At 35.0% G+C, this 14,144-nt stretch overlaps 2 protein-coding genes across 7 annotated transcripts in view; both read right to left on the bottom strand.

The window, feature by feature from the left end:
- Nucleotides 1-28: 28 nt before the first annotated feature.
- On the bottom strand, nucleotides 29-4,487 carry LOC116337795 (dnaJ homolog dnj-5). Of its 2 annotated transcripts, none has more exons than XM_031762686.1 (10): nucleotides 4,257-4,487; nucleotides 3,732-3,878; nucleotides 2,475-3,507; nucleotides 1,426-2,392; nucleotides 1,197-1,350; nucleotides 1,005-1,129; nucleotides 871-933; nucleotides 742-781; nucleotides 427-668; nucleotides 29-347 (listed from the first exon to the last, which is right to left on the bottom strand). In XM_031762686.1, the coding sequence occupies exons 2-10, from the start codon at nucleotides 3,798-3,800 to the stop codon at nucleotides 239-241; spliced, it is 2,802 nt and encodes a 933-aa protein (XP_031618546.1). In that variant the 5' UTR covers nucleotides 3,801-3,878; nucleotides 4,257-4,487; the 3' UTR covers nucleotides 29-238. The 2 variants fall into 2 exon arrangements, with proteins under 2 accessions (XP_031618546.1, XP_031618547.1); XM_031762687.1 differs by lacking the exon at nucleotides 4,257-4,487 and adding an exon at nucleotides 3,960-4,059.
- Nucleotides 4,488-5,327: 840 nt separating this feature from the next.
- The window catches only part of LOC116337415 (probable serine/threonine-protein kinase DDB_G0282963), an 18,899-nt gene continuing 10,082 nt past the window's right edge, over nucleotides 5,328-14,144 (bottom strand). For 2 of the 5 annotated variants that reach the window (XM_031761967.1, XM_031761968.1), the window contains exons 4-10: nucleotides 8,313-9,011; nucleotides 7,766-8,224; nucleotides 6,929-7,449; nucleotides 6,571-6,806; nucleotides 6,057-6,503; nucleotides 5,782-5,982; nucleotides 5,328-5,688 (exon numbers count right to left, since the gene is read on the bottom strand). In XM_031761967.1, the coding sequence (XP_031617827.1) occupies nucleotides 5,647-5,688; nucleotides 5,782-5,982; nucleotides 6,057-6,503; nucleotides 6,571-6,806; nucleotides 6,929-7,449; nucleotides 7,766-8,224; nucleotides 8,313-9,011 (2,605 nt within the window). In that variant the 3' untranslated portion in view covers nucleotides 5,328-5,646. The remainder of the gene's footprint in view (nucleotides 5,689-5,781; nucleotides 5,983-6,056; nucleotides 6,504-6,570; nucleotides 6,807-6,928; nucleotides 7,450-7,765; nucleotides 8,225-8,312; nucleotides 9,012-14,144) is intronic. The other 3 variants (XM_031761971.1, XM_031761969.1, XM_031761970.1) reach the window with 3 other exon arrangements.

Below are 14,144 nucleotides of genomic sequence, written 5' to 3'. Positions count from 1 at the left end.
ACGAAAACAAATTAAAAGAAAAAAGACATAAAATCATTTTCGGTACATTTATTCGTCTAAACGATTCACATGTATGTGTCAATGAGAGTTTGAATACAGTTACTACTTCTTCTTCCTCCTTTATCTTCATTTCTCTCTCTCTCTCTCTCTGCAGTTTTTTTTTTGTTGTTGCTGTATTCCACTTAATTTATACGTTTTATGGAGTTTTATGTTCTGATCTAATACGTATTATGGTTGTTTAATTTTTACGATTTCGACGCCGTGATCCAGTATTCCCGCCAGCATTTGAGTTTTGCGGATTTTGGCCACTGTACAGAGAATCTAGAATTTCATCCAATGAAGGTTCACTATAAATGAAATAAAAACTGTTAATTTTTATTGTGATTCGATTTGATGTGTCCACGTCATGTGGATATGTTTGCTCACGTTGTTTGCTCTCGCTTTAATCTCTCCTTTTCTTGCTGATAGTGAGGCTGTTGACTTTGTTGCTGTTGTTGTTGCTGTCCCAGCACAATGCGATATTGAACGATATGCGAATTTGGTTGCAGATGTGATAATGCTCCCTTTTGACAATTGGCCCATTCAGTAATATCTAGTACTTTTCCTTCCATTAGCGCTAAATATTTCCATTTTAATCCGAAAAATGATGTTTCTGCCCAAATGTCACCCTAAACCAATCAAACGAGAAAAATAAAATTCAGTAAAACCAATTCATTATTTTGGTTTCGTAAATTTTCTTACCTCGCGTGCAGTATGCCGAATTTTGCAAGTGTTGCACTGTCTGTAAAGAGAAAATTGTGTGAATGAAAATTGACAAAAGAGCAAGAAAAGATTGAATAAATGTTCAACAAACTAAAAATATGAATTTACCTAGCAGCGTAATGTGGTCTGCCGGTCGGTTTACGAGGGTGTCGGGATCCACAGCTACTGCATCTGTATACACCAAATACATCGAGAAATGATTGAATTTAAGTTCAGCCAATTGGACAATTTATCAATTTTACCTAATTGTATTTACTGCTTCGGCGATTTTTGTTTGTAACTGTTTCAGTAAATCATTCAGCTCTGACCAAGCCTTTTCAGCATTCAATGCTTCAGCAACACCTTGATCGTAAGACTTTCGATTTTCCTATAAGTGAAACAGTAAATTGACGAATTCAATATGAAACACAATTAATCGCATTTAATCCACTCACCGGTTCACCAATCAATTCAAATGCACGTTGCAAAATTTTGAATGCTTCTTCTGCACCAGGTTGCTTATTTTTATCCGGATGAACTAGAACGGCAATTTTTTTATAATGTTTTCGTATTTGCTCCTGCGAACAATCTGATTGAACGCCAAGTATACTGTAAATAAATGCAAACACAGCAATAATGGTTGAATAAATTGATAAAATGTGATAAAAAGTGTTGTGCACCAACCTGTACGCATCTTTGCCTTTACAATTTAATAGTGAATACATTGCTTCGTCACCAGTTTGAGGTAATCTGCCATTTTTAAAATGATCGGGTATGGTATCGGGTGGTTTTTTCTTTGAAAATAGTCTTCGCCAAATGGCCCATTTTGAATCTTTACCAAATTTATTATCGAATTTTTGCCATAAACTAGTAAAATAGGCATATGGTCGTCCCGAATTGTTTGTTAATTCACTGCGTAACGTAGAAAACATTTGACACGAGTAATCGTAGGCGGCTGAAAAATGATCCCAAATAATGCCAACGCTCAGCATAAATACATCGGCAACCAGTGCAACTAGCCATTTGAAAAAGAACAGCATGTAATTAAACCAAGCGTTTGCCAATTTAAAAATGAATTCGTATGTATTATTTTTGCGTGTTTTATTGCTGCGTTTTGGCTGGTAGACGTTGGATTTTTCGGTGCGAGTTAAATTGCTTCGGTTCGACGACGACGATGATGTGGTAGAAAATGATTTATTGGAAGCACTTTTTCTTTGTTGACTGTTGTTTTTTGCATAGCTTGCAAATGGTTTGTCAGCGCTAGATGGCTCATTTTTGGTGATATTATAAAAATAGCCATTGTTTTGTGAGTTGTTTTTATCACTTTCATCTTTTGTCGGTGGTGCATTTAAATCAGTTTGTGAACGCCGTTTATTCAAAAAATCCGATGCTGCGTTTTTCGTGCTTCGATTCATATTTGAAGTCGACTTTTTCTTCGATTGCTTTCCATCATATTCACTTGGTTTCGAATCACTATCGAAACTCGGCGAACTTTTTATACTCGCCGAATTTTGCATCGTCGATGATGAATTCGATGCAATTTTTATGCCTTTTGAATTTGACGTCGCATAGTCTTTGATGTCATCATGCTGGTTGGCCATTTTTTTATCGTTGGCATTCATTGAATTCTTTGACTTATCGGATTTCGATGCTAGGAGAAGAAAGAAAAGAATGTTAATTCATCATCATCATCATCTTGACCTCATTTAAATGATTTTAAAATGGAAAATTACCTTCCAGATGATTTTCCCCTCGCTTCGACGCCTTTTGCAATGGATTCGCATTTGATGAGCCATTTGAAAAATTGTTTGAACTATTTGAATTTCGATTATTATTGATGTGCGATTCAGACAGATCGTCTTTGATGAACACATTTTTACTTAATACATCGGAATAGGACATACGCATCGGTTTCACTTCGGCAATCATTCGTGGTTTTTTCACATCCGATGTCGATTTGATTGGATTCGTGTTATCGCATTGAAAATTGCCATTGGTACATGATGCTTGTGCATTATTAATCGAGTGCAAATTATTTTGAGCGAACGTTTCTTTGCAATCGGTCAACGTTGGATTCTTGATTTTAATCGTACCAACATTTTCAATATTGCAATGGTTTCCATTTTGTAGATCTTGTTCATTGATAATTATAATTGGCGCATTTATGTTATCGGCGCATGTATTTATTAGTTCGTCACGAATTTCGGCGTTGGAACTTAAGTTGTTCGAAGTGGCAGTTGCAGCGCTTGCAGCGGCAGCGGCCGCTGCAGCAGTGGCGGTGATGTTGTTGACATTGGCATTTGTATTGTGCGTTGATGCCATATTCTGTGGTGGCAACGGTGATTCACCGAATGGTGTGTATTCACCAAATGGCATTCCAGTCATATTTGGAATCCAATTATCAACCAAACTATTTATGAAATTCGTACTATTTGCATCGGCCATATAACGATCGCCCATCGACAGATTATTTGCAGGATGGTAAAATGCATGCTCTTGGGTCGGCGACTGATGTGGTGGTGGTGGTGGCGGTGGTGGCTGTTGCATCGTATGATGTGGAGGGATAAACGTATTGTTCGAAAACAATTCATAATTATTGTAGTTATTCATCAAATAATCGCCGTGTGTAATTCGATACACAGTGAATCCGTCGGCTCTGGGTGCTGGTGCAGCCGTTGGATCCCCATACACATACTGTGTATGTTGGGGTGCAAATTGCTGATGCACATTTTGACGTTGCATTTGATGCAGGGCATGTTGATGCTGCTGTTTACATTAAAAAAAAAAAAAAAAAAAAAAACAAATATTATGAAATGGTCACATGAATACCACATATAATGAGTAATAGTTTTTTTATTCATTTGTGTTTTTTTTTTCATTTTTATCAAACAAAGTCAAAACTTTTAAAGATAAAGAAAAAAAGAACACAAAAACACTTTGTTGCACTATGACGAGAATGTCATGCATTTCTCGATATATACATCACTTACCTGTTGTTGCTGCTGTTGTTGTTGTTGTTGTTGCTGTTGCTGTTGTTGTTGCTGCTGGTAGTTATTCATATTGGCGTTAAAATTTTGTGGACCACTGCAACTTGTCAGAGCAGACAAATCCCCATCAACTCAATCAAAATTTAGATACTGCAAATGAAAAAATGTTGTTACTTAGTCAGAGATTTTGTGTGTGATGCTAATGAAATTCGTCGACAAGCGCGCACTCACACATGACTATGCACACACAAAGCGCAAAGACACAAGCAAAATTTTATCTATTGTTCAACAATAACAATGAGAGAGCAGAGAGAGAGAGAAAGAGACACTATTTAATCAAAATACTCCTCAAACGAATGGTGTGTGACATACACAAAAAGAAATAATGTAGTTAATAAAATCAAATCCGTTGGCTCGTCGAAGCAAAAAAAAAAAAACTGTTCATATGGCTTTCTATCCATTTTTCATCGTCCAATTTATATCAATTCAGAAAGTCAAATAAATAAATATGTCACAACACACACCAACCTTTTTAAAAACGGGTGCTGATAAAATGCCCCTGATTTTTTTTTTCGACAACGACAACAACGCACATACAAATTCGCTTAACATGCATACAATCTCGATGTGCTGCATTCATTTACACAAAATATTATTAAATCTTTTTTCGAAAAATACGAACAGATGAGAATGATCAAATTAACACATTTTTCAACACACTTTAGTTAGAGTATTGGCTTTTGCAAACGAAGCATTAAAATGTCAATCTCTTACTCTCTCGTTGACTGCCATGAAGTTGGTCACAATCGGAATTAAACATGCTACAGATGCTGTCATTCATAAAAATATACACTCTTTGTCTGTTGTATTTTTTTTTATTCAACTTTGGCTTTTTTGTAATATACAGTTTTGTGTATTGAAAATCTTTTTCAGTTTTACATTCGATTTTACTAATGTTACAAGATTTTATTATAATAGTAACACAGCACATCGTTCAATGTGTTACTAACATAGATTTTTTTTTTAAATCATTACTTACCTAATTTATTCGCCGTCAATTTATAAGGAATTCAAATATTGAATTGAATTCAATGTGCTGTAGTAAATTAAATGTTGTCAAACAAATTTCAATTGAACGTCTTGGTTTGCACAATTCAATGCAGAAATTGAAATATTTAATTTAGGAAAATATGAATGGAATAAATGTTTTCAAAACATGCTGCTGATGAATCATTGAAATTCATCACATTCATCTCATTCGATTTCATGTCGTTCGATATTAAAATATTTCATTTGAAAAAAAGAAACAGTTTGCATTTTTACATCATTTATTTTCCATTCATTTTCTGTTTCATGTTGAAATTCACAAAAATATGATTTTTTTTGTGTGGTTGTTGTTACAATTTTGGTGAAAACACCTAAATGTTTAAATTTAAAGCTTTCAGTTATAGAAACGATCAGCTTTTTTTTTATTTTACGACTTATATAACATTTGAATTGGTTTAATGCTTATTTTCAATATTTACTCATTTTTGTTGTTGTTGTTTGCTGCTGTTTTTTATATATGTTTTTATTTATATATATATAATATAGAAAAGATTTATTTTGATTTTTCTACGTCATTGTATTTTTTTAATAAGTTTTTTTTTGTATGCATTTCTTCCATCTTTTGTACAAAATATTTTTTTTTATATTTCACTTCGTTGGTATATACTAATTGTGTAGGTTTTCTTTTGTTGTGAATCATTAAAACTTTTATTCCAAATGTTGAACACAAGGACAATCGGACAATCATTCTGTTATTGTGTTTTCAACTCAGACAATTAAAACGTAATAATATGGATGCTATAAAATTCTGTGATTTTTTGTGTGTGTGTGGGTGTTGTGTGTATTTGTTGCATGAACCGAGAAAGGATATTTATCGCGTACATACTTCACTGTGACTGTCCCAAGCCATCACCTGCATTCGCAATAGAATGAAGAAAAAATGAAATATGATTTGCTTAGTTATGTTTTAAACGGGATGCATTTCACTTAAATGCCAATATTTTACCTGACACTCGCGGCTGCAGTACCACTGTCGTTGGCAATCCGCACACACGAATTGGGCCTCACGCTTTTTGCACCCTTGACACTCTGGCAATTCATTTTCATGCGAGTCGTCATTTTTCGCCGATGCTCCACTGATCAGTTCGCTATTTGAATACTGTTCTTCGTCAATCACCAAACGATCACTATCGTCCGCTTCATCATCCTGAAATATTTCAATTTGTTCGTTAAATTAAATTATTAGTTTTGTTTGCCAACGAAAAAAAAAAAAACACACACCAAAAGTCCACATACCAAATTGAATAGAACATTATTCTTTGGTAAGAATTTGTTCATATCACGTTGATAGCGTTGCAATTGTTGTTGCAGTAGCGAATTGTTCTGCGGCTGCTGCTGTTGCTGTTGTTGAAATGCTAAAATTTGTGAGATGGGTAGACATGAGATTTCCGGCTTGTTTGAATCTTGCTGTGATCTCGAATTACTTGGTTTGGTTAGATTGATTCCCGCCGATTGATTTGAAAAGAAATTGTTGTTATTGTTGTTGTTGTTGTTGGCGTTGTTGCCAACATTGTTCGACGATAACGCAGAGCTAAGCGCAAAGTTTCGTTCTGGAGCGGTCAGAAGTCGAGCTAACGTCGGTGAAAATGCATTATTGAAACCAGCTGTATTTGTGTTTGTCGATGTCATGCCAGTTGTAACTGTTGATGTTCCCTTCAACTTGGAGCTCTGACCGAAATAAAAAGACACAAAATTTATCATCATGTCTAAAAAAAAACTGGAAATTATTGATTACCTTTGTTAGGATGCCATGCAATAGCGAATTGGTGTGAGCATCGGATAGATGATCGTTATTGTTCTTTTGTAAAAGTGCCGCATGGTTTGACTGTCCAATTGGATGTAATGTGACTTCTGGGTAACCGATTCCACTATTTTGGTTCTTGAATAACGGCGTACTAGTGAGAAGACTGTTATTCTTCAAATTTAATGCACTGCCAATATTATTTTCATTAAATGCTTGCTTGAAATTGCCTGTAACGATTAAATTGTCAATTATTTTTTTTTTTAAGATGTCTATGTATGAAATTATCTAAACAGCACACGTCCGTCACAAATAAAACATTCAATTGGATTTTTTTTTATAAGAATGGTACCTGCTGCAATGGAGCCATACTGATTGGATGCACCGGGTTTCGATAGCAGTACTTGTGAATTACTGTATGTGGAATCGTTTGATGATGGCGGTGAGCTGATGTCATTGTTCCGTTTTGCTAATAAATCTGCTACCAGAGCATCATTATTATCAACCGCTGAATTACTGCCCTGTTCATTTCCATATAGATTCTGGTTGATGTTTTTCATACGACGACCGCGTCGAGGCACCACCTCTGGATGTGTTTGTCGAAAGTTTGCAATAATTGATTGTACATCTTTAATTTGACCTTGTCGTCCAATTTGCAATTTACTTGTCGATTGTTCAAGTTGATTGGTCGAATTAAGGAGACTTTGGCCATTCTCGCGGAATCGTTGCGATAAGAATGTTTGCTGTTGCTGCTGCGCTTGAATGGCCGGTGACGATTTTGGTATTGAGGTAACAACATTGGCATACGCTGATGATGCATTCGTTCGCAGCGATTGTGTGGATTTCGGCTGAATATTTCTGGGGAACACAATGCTATGTAAATAAATTATAAGGATATTACGAATTAAGGTTAACATGAAATTAAACATCGACAAAATGCAGTCTGAATATAGATTGATTAATATTCAGTTTCTCCACGTAAACACTGATTGCAAACGTGATTAATCGTGGCATTGTGGGTGGGCCAACGTGCATTGTGTCTTGCATATTTTAAGAAAGACCGCTAAAATCGTCTCTTTCAAATCAAATTCGAGATGAGAAAAAAATAATGAAAATTTTGAACTATTTTTTTCAATTAGAGAGAGAGAAAAAAAACTTAACAAATGATAAGTCTAGTAAAATGCAATACCTGTGTAATTCGTTCAAGTTAGACTTTTCTTTGGCTAAATCAATACTTTTCATGTTGCATCGTGACATAATAAAGGATGTGGCTGGACCAATGCCACCTGTTCCCGATTTTCTTGATTCGCTGGCATTCAGCTCGTTCAAACAGTCAAAAGCGGTGCTGTTGAGGAACAAACTTTCTGGATTGTCAATTGACTTGGTGGCCATAATTTCGATAACCTTTTTCTTGCGATCCAATCGCAACAGCATATCTTCTTTCATTTTCTTCAAATACAATATGTTATTCCATTCGATTTCTTTGGTGCGTGCTGCTTCGTCGAGTGCCTCAATTTCATTGGTTAACTGATCAATGTCACGTTGCAAATTGTCCGGATCATTTTTATTGGCCGAAGTTGATGATTCAATCATTCGGCGCATCATTTTATCATGTTTTGAGAAATTTTCTTCGACTTCATTTCGTGGGCTATAAATAGTGACGACAAGTAGGAAGAGAGAAAATATTATGAATTTAGAAAATGTTATTATTATTATTATTTTTTGTATAACGTTACTTCTTAGCGGGTGGAGCTTGCTCATCGTCTGACGAAATAGAAATTTTCCGTTTATTTGATTTGTTTGTGGTTTTAGTTTTGTTATCATCAATCGTTTTCATCTCCTTATCATCACCGTCGTCTGTCGATGAACTACCCTTATTGATGCCATTTACAACAATTGTGCTTTCATGTGGCGCATTGCTTTTCGATTCATCTTCACTTTCAATTGTAACCGGATCATCGATGTCGTCGTCCGTTTTAACAATTGATCCAGATCTTCGTGTATTATTATTGGTAACGTACAGATTTTCACTTGGTTCATCGACATCCATGCTAAGTGCATTTTGACTGTCGTCGTTGTCACCTTCAGAGGTCAATGCTTTGGCACATTTTTCATCGTAGTCAAGTTCATCCAAATCAAGATTTATCATTAAATCATTCCCACTTTGTTGGCTTATGCTTCGTTTAATCATCAATTCACTGGTATTTTGAGCATTCAATTTGCCTTCACGTTCATTGTCGACCTTACGGTCTGTCGGTCCTTTGGCCATCGAATCGCCGGTCTCATTGATATTCCGTTCTTTTAAAACAGATGCATCAACTGGTGTTGATTTTGAAACGAGACTCGATGAACTTCCTGTATCGATGCCACTATTCAATACTTCCACCATTCGATTTCCTCGATTATCCCGCATCGTTGATTTGTCCTTATTCAAACTAAAAAAAAATAAACAAAAGAACAGTATGAAAATTACTATGCAAAAATTCTTCAAGAAACATTTAACTATAGCAGAAGAAAAAACTTATGTGCTCAAATGCAAAGTGATTTAAACAACAGTGGTTCACATACAGTATATCATTGGAGCTTTTTTCTGTGAATAATGTTTGTGTGTTACACGAATTTGACAAGAGAAAATAGGAATTCGGCAAAATATTTTTTTTTCGTTTACAAGTTTTTTTTTGTGCTCATGCAAATAAATGTTAACACATTGTTTTAGTTAGCACTCAACAAATTGATACATCTTTCTCTTTTTCTCGCTGAACTCGCAAACATGCACAATCACTCTTTTTTTCCTCTTTTAAAAAAATTTTGTTATTAAAAGATCAATGAACTTTTCACTAGCGTTTTGCTTCGGCTCCGATTTCGTGTTCTATTTTCGTAGAACATGTAACGGATCATATTTTTAAAATAATTGAATAATCAGCATAGCTGAAATGAAATGAAGCACAACAAAAATAGCCAAACGTTCTTCTAATGAAGCTTTACATTTCGATTGAAATCGCATATTTTGTTCACTGTATCTTTCTCTCACTGTCTTTCTCTCTCTCTGTATTCACACATATTGCACTGTCGTCTCTCTATTGTTAACCGTTGGTCATAATAATTGCGAGACAGTAGCGGCAACAACAACGATTTTAAACTGCATTTGTGACAAAAATAAGTTTATTTTCATTTAAAACGGTGAATAAAGTCGTATGTTCACTTGTGGGTATCTTTCAAATGACAAAATTTGCACAAACTTGATTAGTATTTTTCGTACTGCGGTTGTTGAAAACTTACTTCACTTCAGACCGAAAAGCAACAGTTAATGGCATGTATCAATTGATTTGTAGCACCCACACCTACATGAGCATATTATATGTCAAAAGTTAGACCAAACACAACAACAGCAGCAAGGAAATAAAGTGAAGTGAAACGATACACAATTTTGTTTTTCCCGCTCTTGGTTCTCTTTTTTTGATTTTTGCTTTGCTCTCTCTCTCGTCGTCCTAAATGTATTGTTTTCGATCGAATGACTTCGAACCAACTAGCTTACCAAGAATAAGTATTTCGTTAAACTCTTCAGGCATCTCATAATTCACTCGTATCGTATATACAGTACTTTCTGTGTGCGCGCGCGATATGTGTATGCACATACAATGTGTTGAGGTAGTTCTATGGTGGTACAATACAATTGCAGCATTTTGCTATCCATTCTCGCCATTTGATGCAGTTTGTATTTAATACGTACATTTCCATCGAATTGTCGAGTCAGTGTCGGATGCATATATATATTCTCTCTCTTCTCTCCTTCTCTCTCGCTCTCTCTCTTTCTCTCGCTGTCACAGAGAATCAAAACAAATTTCATAGTTTCTCCTTTGACTTTTCTGTAAATCCTTCAGAAAATATAAGTGCAGCTCAGTGACCAAAAATGAGAACGAGAAAGAGAGAGAGAAATGACGCACATACACCGACCGATCAACCAATGGCAATATAAATATATTCGGGTTCTTGCATTTGGCAACTAAAAATGTGTGATGTTCATTTGCATTTTGCGTTCTTTTACAAAGTGTTTATTGTACGCGGTTTTGCACCCAATCGACAGCAGCGTGTGTACAATGCAAAATAAACACAATGTAATATTCATTTCGTTTCAATTTTATTGGCCGAATTCGGTTAAGTAAAAGAGATGCAAAATCTTCCATTCATTGCCCGTGCTGTTCATACAAAATGTGCCCAATATTCAGTATGGTGTGCGCGCGTGCCTTACGTATTATGGAAGGTGCATGAGATCATACATTGATCGGATATGAATGGCCTTCGCATTAAATCGATTATGCTAAACTCGATTTCATCACAAACCAAATCGTAGAGGAAATAATGCCGTGCATCGTTTGGAGAATTTTGCGTATTTTTTGAAGCCAAAATGAATCTATGCAATTTCATAAATCCTACACGTTTAACCATTCGACCTAATTGAGCTCATCATCGGCATAGAAATTATTCGCATTTATTTTCTATCATACTCAACTCGTAATGAATTTTCATTGATGAATTTTGAAATCGCAAGTCTTTCTCGCGAAAAAATAATATGGCTGAATTTTACATTGAATACGTTCATTTCTGATTGCAATACAATCATCATTAGATAGCTGATGAGATAGTTAACAATGGAAAAAAGGAGAAAATCAACGGATATTGATATCACGCTAAACCGTTCGATTGAATGCATTACATAATTGATTTCCATTGAACGAACGGAAATAAAATGAGAGATCAAATGTTAGCATTGAGTCACGCAGATTCTCTATGCTATCAATACCACTGACTAATTGAACTCAATACGTATTCTTTTTGTTACCCTTATCCTTGATGGTAAATGCTGAATGATTCAACTTGCACAGCGTATCGTGTCCACAGTCACAATATCCATGCATCGTACACCCAGAATGCCATTGATAGTCATAATTGTAATAATAACAAATGAAGCAAATGTTGAGCAGTCAATGCACTGTTTATCGCATTGTACAATGTCGAACACCCAAATGAATTTCTATTAAGAGAATGTATTTGTGTGCGTCGAATACAGAAAGAGAGACAAAAAGAGAGAGAGAGAAGAAAATCTGGAACAAGCAGAAGCTTTTTTTCTCTCTGTCACTGAATTCAGTTGTACGAGAAAGCATTTTCACTATTTCGCTACCACTAGCGCATATTGTGCATTGAAAGCGTAGGGCAAAATATGACCTTTGTGCCCTTTTTAGTAATATATAGTGCATTGAACACTACAGTGCATGCACTTAAATTGTACCAATGTAATAATAAAATTGAAAAAGGTAAGTCGAGCGCTCTCTCTAGGTTATACCGAACAGGACACTGAGGTTTGTATATCAAATGAATGAACAAAAAAAAAAATTAAAACAAGATAAGGATTTGCTGATGAGTACCAAACGGCACCCATGTAAGATTTCATTGAAAAGTGAAAAGTCAAATTGACGTCTGTTCAAAACCAGCAACAAAAAAATACTACAACCCCTTACCTTTTATTGTTACTTTAAATTTATTCAAAAAGTTTCAAGTGGCGTCGACGTTGACACTATTTTAATTGACATGTAATTAGACATAATTAATCATTTGCCGGTGTGAGAGTGTTTGGTCTACGTTTCGATTTATGCATGTTCATTTTAGATTGTAAATGCAATTTCGAATTATTTTCACACCATTTATTTAAAAAAAAAAAGCGAATTGAATGAGAAAACGTTCACTCTTTCACACTTTCTCTCTTCTCATCTATCCACGTCGACTGTTGCGTTGGTTGCATATTCGTCCAAATGTACGTCGTTATGTGTGAGTGAGTGTATAAAAGAAAGAAAAAGCTGAAACATTTCTTCAAAAATAGATTACAACACCACAAAATACGTGAAATGAGCGTGAATTAAATTAAATTAAATGAAATACAAGTATGCAACAACGAAATGAAGGCGATGTCTTCTTTGTCTTGTACGCTCATTTTAATTCTATAAGTATCCGCGTGCAATCATCAATTAATTTACGGTTGGTGTGTGCTTATCGTGAAAATGTTAAAAGTGTGGCCAAACACAAAACACATCATCCAACATGAACGATTAACATCAACCGTTCTCATTTCAAAATCTTGACAATTATTATAGCGATCAATTTCGATTTGGCTATGGTGTTGATATAGCTGCAACATCACCGATATATCGATGCATATTAAACATGGAGAAAGAAACATAAACGAAAAGTTATTTGTAGCAATATAGCACCAATTCGTCAATTCATTTGAAGAGTTTTTTTTTCATTATTTAAGTCTCTCTACGTGCTTATACTTCTGTGTCGCTCAATGGCAGTTCTTATTCCTGCATTTCGTTTTTTTTAAACGTATGACATATGTTCGCTCGCTTGCGGTTCAATAGACTCGAAATGCTTCGACGACAACAAACAACACACAATCGTTTAAAACAAAAGGCAACAAACGGAATTATTCTGATTCGATCTAAATTCGAAAACAAAATGTTTACTCATATTACGATAACTTTGTGTAACAATATTATGGATGGAGGGGGGGTCAATAAACTTAAGCGATCAAAACGAATTTAATTTTGGTTTTTACTTGACTCGATGAAGGGCAACCATAACAGATATTGTCTTATCGGACAATCGACGACGATTTTACGCGATGACAGCACTTTCCTACTCGCAAAGCAATCGCTATACGAAAGTATAATGATAAATGTGAATTGGGTCATTTACAAATGAAAAATGCCACTTGTTAACAACTGCAGTTTTTATTCTGTTTAAAGTTCGTATCACTTTTCACCTTTCAAATATACAATGGATTGTGGAAATGTGTAGATTGCATTTTGTATACGGAAAAATCAAATGAAGTGCTATGTTTTGAGAAATTGCATAGAAAAACATTTTTAAACAGGGCCCAATCAAAGTGTGAATTCAAATGAAATGGAAGGTGCTATTTATTTCATTTCTGTTTCTAGTTCAATTCATAATCTAGTAGAGATTTTTGAATATGTGCCATGAGCGTGTTATGGACAAAGAAAATATGTTTTTATCAATTTTACGCATGAATTACGTGGCTTCGTGTATGTTGAAATTGCATTCCACATTCAATAGTATGTCATGGAATGCTATCAAATAAAATTGCACTTGAAAATAAATTGCCCGGTTTTTCCCATTTGTTGAATTGCAGTTCAATTGATTTGAAGTGGTTTTTCCTTTTCTATGATGAATAAAGCAGATGTTGTACGTTTTGTTGCGCTGATTGCATCTTTATTTTGTACATTTTCAACTATTGCTCCATTCATATTAACGAAAAGTCAGCATTGCTCTGGGCAAACTAATCGAAAAGTATTGAACATATCATGAAAACGATTTAAAGTTCATTCACCTCGCGATTTCAACAACGAAATCATCAGACACATTTACACAATTTCGACATACACACATTTTAATGCACACAAGGAGCTAACATCGAAAAATGAATAAAAACACACACACACACCGAACGAGAGAGAGAGAGAGAGAGAGAGAGAGAGAGAGAGAGAGAGAGAGAG

Source organism: Contarinia nasturtii, unplaced genomic scaffold (genome assembly GCF_009176525.2).
Source record: "Contarinia nasturtii isolate CC-2019 unplaced genomic scaffold, AAFC_CNas_1.1 Cnas_scaffold_285, whole genome shotgun sequence".
In the NCBI taxonomy this organism is placed as follows: Eukaryota; Metazoa; Arthropoda; class Insecta; order Diptera; family Cecidomyiidae; genus Contarinia; species Contarinia nasturtii.
This window is presented reverse-complemented; position numbering and strand designations above follow the sequence as displayed.